We start from the raw sequence: 9263 nt of genomic DNA, 5'->3' as shown, positions 1-9263 counted from the left end.
GACGTAATTTAATGTAACCCTTCGTACTCAAAAATTTTTATGATATAATCGACTAGAAAGCCCAGTACTTCTATAACAAAGCTTTTTGGAGTCAAGGAGTAATATTTTCATATTAATATTCGTTGTAGCTGCAGTTACTCATCTTTTTATTAAAACTTTATTTCTTTCTGCATGAAAGATTATCTCCCTCTTAATCGCATTAACAAATTATGTCATCCTATCATTCTATGCGTTCCAGCATCATCCTATGTGTTGAAATCCTTCATCAAAATAAGGTATGAAATTTGATAATGGAATTATTTACAAAATGTTCAATATTCATATTAAACTAGTGATGGAAATAGTGAAAAGTTCTTTCCTAATATTTAATAGGCCGCCGTTTTTACTTAAATTGCTTTAACCCTTTTACGATGTAATAAAATAACGAAGCATTCGGAACAAGTGACTTAGAAAGTAATTATCTTTTTTGTTGTCAAGGTCTTTTAAGATTTGTGACGTCATACATTTTACTTTTTTTTTAGTAAATAAATTTTGATAATTCCTTTATATATAACAGTATTATAAATAGAAGAAGTAAAATTTGCTACATTCTCATTGACATGTATCAAAGAGAGTGACAGGCTGTATTTTCGTATTACACTGAGAATGGATTACATCGACGAAACAAAATTTGTTTCTTTGAATATATCTAACGAGTTTGCGGCGGTCGTACCTTAATTCGTTGTTTCTGCGTGCGAGGTGAACGCGATGTTACGCGAAATTCAAGAGGTAAGTCGTAGCAGCGACAAACACAGCAACTCGGGAACTTAAACCAATCGCTGAAGATACCACGACACTCGTTGTTCGGATCGTAAGCTAACAACCGATGAAGTCTGTATTGTTGTTCGCATCTGCATCCATCTCGACAGTACATCTGCTTGTTTTCGTGTCTTTAAACAAACAAAATGATAGTCAATAATCCCATATAATCCCAATAAGCTACTGAAGATGAGAATCTTAAAGCGGTACATATCTTATTTGAAGCATTTTCTTCAAGGTTTTTGTAAGAGATCTATGGAGTTTATTTTATCGGCATTTTGAAAAAAATATATGAAGGAATAGTAACGTTTACTGTCTTCTTTTACAAGTGTTTTAAGAACTAATTAAAACTGAAAAACTGAAAAATATTTGTTGAAATACATGTATAAGTGTATTGATCCACTTAAAGGAATGAAATGCATATCAATATAAATAAATTGGACAGCTTTGATTTCAAAACAGTTCTCTTTCAAAGCGACACGATATGATAATAAACTAACAGATGGAAATATATATTATAATTACTAGACCACGGATTCTTATGCATTTATGGGAAATTTAAAAATGCACATAATACGTAAAAATATATAAAATATACAAAGTTTTACACTTAGCTATTGTAATAGTTGATAGATAAACCAAACTGTTTAAGTTCTATTTCTTTATATGTTTTTATAAAAATATGAATTTGCATAAATATCCACAATTCCATAATTACTTATTTTTCATGACATTTTTAGAGAACCTGTTTAAAAGTGTTACAGTGTTGATATTGTATAATATTGTTGATGTAATGTGTAATACTATAATATCAACAAGTATTTAATTAGTGTTATCTTATACTAACAAATATTTCAAATATTTTACAAAAGCATGAATTAGAATGTACAATTTGAAGTGATAGAGCAGTTAAGATATTATAATACTCACGTGCATTTTTCCCAGTGAACGTATTGCTCGAACGGATAAAGATTCAAAAGTGCCAATACCTCGCCCCTGGTATTATTCGCCCAAAATGGCGCAACCACTTCCTCTTTTACAGGACAAGCATTTCTGAAATATTTTTAGTATATGTAGAAGATAAATTATAACTGTCAGATTAGATTATATCTGTTACATATACACTTATATACGCGAAGTTCAAGAGGTAAATCGTAACAGACTATAATTGTGAAATCGTACAGCGCATTTTTTAATTCCACTTCTCTACACTTATTTCTCTATTCTTTTTTTTTTTTTAATAAAATCTCTTACAAAGTATGGATATCATTAATGAGATTTTACTGTTTGAGGAAAGAAACCTTAATCGTCCTAGTGATTTCTTAAAATAAAATATAAATTTACTGTTACATATTAATTATAAATAAGTAAAGAAATATTACCATAAATAGATAAGAAATATTTTATATGCATTTTAAAACAATATCGATTAGGTATACATTATGCAGAAGACTCTTACTTCGATGTAGGTATGACCTACATAAGTATGCTACGATATGAAATGTATTGAATATAACTGTACTCATAGCAATGCAAATAAAGATGTAACAAAATTCGATTTTAATAAGTATAACTTCTTAATCACATAAACTAATACATAAATGATCATATCAATATATATATATAGGGCGTTTAGAAATTATTTTTCAAGAGCATCATAGCCTTATTCTATAGCTCTACATCGGTGAAAATCTGTAAAAGAAAGTAGCCGTAAAATTGATCTTGACCTTGAAATTCAAGGTTGAATTTTTGGTTGTACCGTATGCTACACATCGTGAGGATCAAAGGTCTCAAAGGAACCATGATACTCAATCATTCGTACTCAACCTTTCTCCTAGAAAAAAAGTGTTAAAGTGGCATTAGTTTCCCAGCTCGCTTTAGTTATAATGTGTTTACATTTTGTAGTTAGATGCTGGGAAAATAGTATCTAATCCAGATCTATCATTATGTATCCAATATCTTCCTTTCTTTTTTCTTCCTTTCCTTCTCGCTATTTAAGTAGTCTCAAACTCGCATTTCTACATTCCGATCAAGTTTCTCTCCACGATCGTGCATTGACTTTAGATGATGATAGCGATATTCGAGCCAATATTTCAATTGTTTAACGCATATAACCCATTCATTCAAACGATGAACAATTTCTTTCACGCAATTTTACGTAATTTCCTACCCAAAGGAAGAAATCCATTGGTCAAAACTGGTGAACGAGGAGGCCATAAGCAAGCAGCAGATTTGCATACTGCCCGTCGCGACCCAAACATTTCATTTCACCAGTGTGAGATAGAGCACCATCATCGACCGATTCGCCAATGTTTTCATCGTTTAAAATTGGTGCGTAGTCTTAGGAAGAAACACGACCGGAATATAAAATTGTGAATCCGCTTAAATAGTTGCTTATATAGCGAGGAAGAAAAGAAGAAAAAGAAAGAAATGAAGATACGGGATATGTAATGGTAGATCTAGGGTAACTACGTACGAAAATAGATGATATTTTCCCAGCATCTAAACACGTTACAGTTAAAGCAAGCTGGGAAATTAATGGAACTTTAATATTTTTTTCCAGGAGAACGGTTAAGAAGTTGCGACCTACGCTTCCTTTGAGACTTTTCTTCCTCGTCATGAGTAGAATACGACGCAACAAAAAATTTCACTTTGAATTTCTAGCTCAAGGCCAATTTTGCATCTACTTTCTTTTACAGATTTTTACCGATGCGAGGTGTAGAATAAGGCTACGATGCACGTGACAAATAGTTCTCGAATATCGTGTTCTTATCTAAAAGAAATTTATTCATTGATCTACCGTTCCTCCTTTTCCTGTCTATTTTGTCGTTCTCTTCTATCATCTTAAAAAATAATTTCACGTTTTCAGCTTATGTCGTTCTATTGTTTTAATCATAGGCAAGTGTTAAGGAAGTATTAAGAGTGTGTTGAATAAGAGTGAAACACCTTCGATAAATTCACAACTAATGCAAACAAACCGAGAGACACTTACACTCCTCGAAGCTTCAAAACCGGTTGTTCCTGTTGATCTTTCGCGGCGGCATCCTGATACAACTGTCCTCCCATAGTCGAAGCTTCCGGTTTAATGGCAGGTCGATATTCCGGTCGTGGCCTGAACTCTTGTTCGTCGATCGAACTCAACGTCTCGTCCTGAACAGTTGTTCCTTTCGGCGTCGCAAATAGACTTTCGCTGCCATCGACTTCATCCGGAAATTCGGTGGTGTCCGACAAATTTACCGTCGACGTTTCATCGAGGCTAGATTCAGAGATCTCTACGACTTCGCCAGCTTCTCCCACCACCTCGTCGACTCTGTCTATCTGCTCGAGAATTTCGTTGATGCTGAAATTTTGCTCTTTCACGGCGTAAGAGCTTGTCGTCGCTTCGTCCGCGGAGTTTCCTTTTTCTTCATTTGTCCTATTTACTATTAAACTCGTTATCGAAGGCGTGGATTGAGTGGTTGTTTCACGGGTAGGCGAAGCAGTTGACGTTATCGTCGATGATGTCTTTTCCTTGGTAAAAGAGGCGGTAGTCGTCGATGCTGTGGTTGTGCTAGTGGTCGTTGTCGAAGTTGAAGTAGTAGTCTTCTCGGTTGGTCGGAAATGGGGCCTCGTGTATTCGCTTAATTTTGGAAATTTGTTTACCCGTTTCGCGGCATTGTCATTGAAGGATCTGCTCGTAAAGCTTCGTCCCTCGAACTCATTGCCGTTTAATTTCAAATCGTCTTCGGACTCGAAGTACTCGTAGTCGTGCATGTACTGATATTTTCTAAAATATTGTTCGTGAATAGGTTACGCATTGTATAAGAAAACAATGTATTAAGAAAGAAATTCGTTAAAATGTATTAAGTCTGGAATACACAGTCAGGGACAAAATTGAGTGGTCATTCGTCTACTTTATTAAATACTGTTGTACCTAATTACATAATATTTATTACCACTACTTATTTTATTTCAAAAACTTACCTATGATCGTCAGCAAGATGCTGGTAATAATCGTCGTAGTTTAACTCGATGTCATTTCTCTCGAATTCGGCTCTTAATACATTGATATGCCTTTCATCGCCATACATGCGCCTCATTAATCCTTTGTTTTCTTGCACGAAACGACGAACCGCATGCCTAAAATTATATAATAAATATCTTCAGATAGTTCGTTCTAATATATTGATTTCGGTGATAACTTTTAGAAGAATTTCTACCATCTTGATGTTTGATAAATTTAAGGTATATTATAATTCATACGGATACGGATTTTGTAGTCTAAACTCATACTAAAATTTCGATTCTCTTGCTACTAAAATATTCGATCTAAGTGTTATTCTTCAATAATATTTAAGCAATATTTTTTACTTTCACGTCGAGTAATATATGAAACGTATAGTATTCTTAAATTTCTAACATGTATGTACATATGTATTACTGCACGTGTGATTTAAGATTAATAGATAATAAAATATTTAAAAAATATTATTATTATTGTTAATTTAATATATTATTAATTTAAAGTATTTACTAAAAGTTACAAAATATTTTGGGAACATTCTTAAATAGAGAAATGACATTATAAAAATAGTTTCTTTATTGGCTTCATAGAATAGAACACAAATTTTCTTTTCTTTTATCTATATACATATGATGGTTTCTTTAAAGAAAAAATTCTGTAATTATTAAATATTTTCAAATAATTCAGTTAAGAGCCTAAATATTTATTTCAAAATATGTTGATGTATTTTCGTGGGTCTATCTTCGTAAATGTATTTTCAATTTTCGACTATATTCATACAAAGTATGCATAATTGTACTATAGCTCAATATGTAATCTTTAACGTCTTTAAACCTAACATGTTAAACAAACAATGCACAAGCGTAACGCAAACTTTTATTTTCTTATAAGTATTTTATCAATATTTAGTTCTATTATAGATATAAATATGTATATTTAGTTATAAAAACGTCTAAACCTTGAGGTACATATACATGTGTATATTCAGTGAAAGTTGCTAAACTGGAAACCTAAGTATCTCTATCTTATTTAAATCATTTATTATTTAAAGAAGTTCTATTTAAATTTCTTTATTTATATTTGAAACACCTGATGTATTTCCACTGCTTTTTACCAAACAAAATTCTTTATTCTTTTAATCTTAAATTTAATTTTTAATTTTTCTAATTTCTTTAGTTTAAATTTACGAACAATTTATTATCGTTTAATAAATCTGTTCAGTTGAACTAAAATTCAGTTAAACGATGCACATAGTTACAACAGACAATATTAACTATTTGTGTCAATGAGGTTGAACATATATAACAAATTTATTAAATCAGGAATGAAATGTGAAATGAAATGAATATTATTTTACGCAGTTGTCATCGCTTGGAGCCTTTTGTACCATCGAAATTATAGCATGTCAAGTTTGTGTACGCATTGTCGAGAGTAAAAGTACGTCGTTTCCTCAATACTCTCACAGTTTAGTCACGTAGGATTTTAATAATTGAAGCTTCAATGTCCTGCTTAAAATTCAGATCAGCAATGATACCTTTGAATAGTGAAACTCCCAGAATATGTCTCTGGCCGTATTGTCAATTAACTTTCTACTGCCAATGAATTCAGCGTAACTTTTTATTGATATTCGTTTTTTGATATTATCAGTTTGTGATCCAATTAATTAGTACACTAAAATTCTTGGTGTTTGATTATTTAATTTCTAGACATTATTGCAGATCCTCGAAATTGAATTTTATGTGTTTCGTTTATCTCAGATTGTTTAATATCTTAGCTACTTTTATCGATACGAAAACTTGTGTCAGAACAAGGTTAATTAGTTCAAAACGATGAATATCATGATTCATGATTTTCTTCTTTAAGATCCTTTATCCTCTTCCACAAATCATGATAATATAAATACAATTTTTTGTTCAATATATGAAGTACATAACATCACTTCGATTTCCAAAATAAAATACATTTAGTATCACACGTTAAGTGTATTATAATTAATACATGAAATATATTAAATATAATATACGTCTGAAAGTTACATCTGAATTGGAAATCTTCAGTTCTGTATATTTGTCAGTAAGCCGGTAATATTGCACAAAGAACTATTTAAAAGCTAATATCGGTTTATTTAAGCATTTCATTGGACAAATGATTTTATTGGCTTACCAGGGATAAGAGCTACCAGCTACTGTACACCAGTTTTGCTGTTGAAAATCACAAGGAAGATTTACCAATCTTGCGCGGCCAGCTCTAGAATATGGTTTACTGCAAGCCGAGGATGCGTCATATCCAAAGGTGCTTGGTCCACCTCCTTGACATCTTACAAGCTGATATGTGATCACCTACGCAAAGATCGAATTAATGTTAGATACACTTACGTATGCTGCCTCGCTTTCTTCTAAATTCTTAAACGCAATTTAATGTATTTAAAAGGAATAGGTTTTAGTAATTTTATATCTGTTTATTCCTTAATCGATTAATCTAACTACTTCCTCGATCTCGAACTACGTCATAGACTATGTTTCTTCTGTGAACTTTTATACATGCTTTGAATATTACCGGGTGTACCTTAAGTATGTGTTTGAAACTTTCTATTTTGAGGAGGAAGGATAAGATGTAGAATGCATCATAATATGTATTTTTATGCAGAGTAAAGAATAAATAAACGCATAGTAAATATAATAGAACTTATTCTCCGATAATCATTTGGATAAAGGCAACTAGGTACAATAATTTCTTTACATAAATTTTTGCTCTGAAAGTTTATCTACAGCAGAAATCCAGTTGAATACATTTTATAACATTCTAAGTAATATTTTGATATGTAGGAAAAAATTACCATAAGGATAATTTTAAATCTATCCTTTATTATTTTTTAAGTGTTGTATCTTCTATTCATTTACAGATCTGAAATATTTTGATAATGTTGACCTTCTCATTTCTTTGATAAAATAGAAAAATGTTAAAATTGATATGATTCTCCGAATAGTTATTTTACATCTTCTTTCATATTTCTTTATACATTCATGATATATATCAGTCGCGAAATTATTCTTTTATTCAATAGGTATTTTTGAAACGCAATTATAAATTATCTATAACAATTACAAAAGATATATTGATTTAAGAAAACCTACAAGATACATATTTGTATTCAAGATAATCCGATCCAAAGAGGCGATCACCCCCTTCCCAAGAGTAATAAGATACAAAAATATCGAGTCACGTTCTGAAAAATCTGTTAGTAACATGTACAATTAATGTAAATTTGATCATTCCGACTACAGTATCAGTGTCCTCTTTCCCTTATGACAATTTGTATAAAGAATACTTAGAATGCTTTAATCATGACAATTTATCTTACGCATTTCACTTCACAGATTTGCGGTGATAATACATGTTTCCAATCTATTATTATAATTTCTATGTTATGAATGTTCAAATGAAGTTATATAAGCTTCCTCAAGCTCTTTAAAAGAAAGCTTTTACTTATAGGAAAGCGTACTGGACATCGATAATACACGTTTACATAGCTTAAGGGTATAAGCTTACCGTAACATACGTTTACAAATAAAGGAATAAACACGCGGGATCTGTATACTTATTACTGGACTTAGTAAAACCTTGCGACGAACAGAGGAGTTTAAAACGTGAAACATATAGTAACGCTCACCTGGAGGACGAGATGCACAATCACATTCATAACTCGCGTTTGATGTTAATTCGAAGCTTTGGACCGGCGAGAGAGGTCCAAGAGTATTAATCGGCGATCACGCTACTAGTCTGCAGACGTAAACCGTTTTCACTGACAGGACGTTTGCCGGCGTAAAAAAGGACAGGGACAGGCGGTACGGTGGTTCGCGGCTACATGACAGCACCTCCGCGCGCGAGGAGGACGCTTTCATTACTGACCGTGTAATCAGCCGGCGTCGCGTGCAATGCCAGGGGTTCGGGTTCGCTCGGTAAAAGTACAGAGCAGCAGGGAAGCAGAGAACAGCGAACCGCTCGCGTTCGACGCTCGCTTGACCGAGAAGCAACCGAGATAGAGGCGAACAGAGAAAGGGTGCAAGGAAGAGAGAAGAGACGAGAAGGAAGGAGGAAGGAACGGGGAAGAGAGAGCGCGCGTCACCCGGTGAGTAGGTCACCGCGGAGGGTACCGTTACATTTCGGCCCATTGATGTGTGTCACGGGGCCCCGCAGTGACGTAGCAAGGGCCCTCCTAGGCGCTGGCGCAACAGACCTCTTCTTGCTCGGTCAATTAGGAGAAAGGTAGCTAATAGAGCGTATGTCGTGCCTTTAGCCTTAGCGCAGTGCTTCTTCCCGATCGTTCTTAATTATGCACCACCGCAATACCTCAAAGGCTTTCATCCCACCCATAATATAACAGTCAACCAAATTCTACAAAAGTATCGGCGTATAATGTTGATAGGTCAAGTAAAGAAGAAAGAAAGGGGCGTAGGGATAA

The 9263-nt window shown here is 33.3% G+C and overlaps 1 protein-coding gene across 2 annotated transcripts; it reads right to left on the bottom strand.

Annotated features, from left to right (window-relative positions):
* Window positions 1-575: 575 nt before the first annotated feature.
* LOC117239623 (protein spaetzle 4) lies at window positions 576-8691 on the bottom strand. Of its 2 annotated transcripts, none has more exons than XM_033505343.1 (6): window positions 8472-8691; window positions 6965-7140; window positions 4762-4917; window positions 3791-4564; window positions 1729-1851; window positions 576-929 (listed from the first exon to the last, which is right to left on the bottom strand). In XM_033505343.1, the coding sequence occupies exons 1-6, from the start codon at window positions 8499-8501 to the stop codon at window positions 689-691; spliced, it is 1500 nt and encodes a 499-aa protein (XP_033361234.1). In that variant the 5' UTR covers window positions 8502-8691; the 3' UTR covers window positions 576-688. The 2 variants fall into 2 exon arrangements, with proteins under 2 accessions (XP_033361234.1, XP_033361233.1); XM_033505342.1 differs by lacking the exon at window positions 8472-8691 and adding an exon at window positions 7936-7998.
* Between the last annotated feature and the right edge of the window lie 572 nt (window positions 8692-9263).

This window comes from Bombus vosnesenskii, unplaced genomic scaffold (assembly GCF_011952255.1).
Source record: "Bombus vosnesenskii isolate JDL3184/JDL3185 unplaced genomic scaffold, Bvos_JDL3184-5_v1.1 scf7180000014105, whole genome shotgun sequence".
Lineage (NCBI taxonomy): Eukaryota > Metazoa > Arthropoda > Insecta > Hymenoptera > Apidae > Bombus > Bombus vosnesenskii.
The sequence above is the reverse complement of the archived record's forward strand: the minus strand, read 5'-3'. Positions and strand labels throughout refer to the sequence as shown.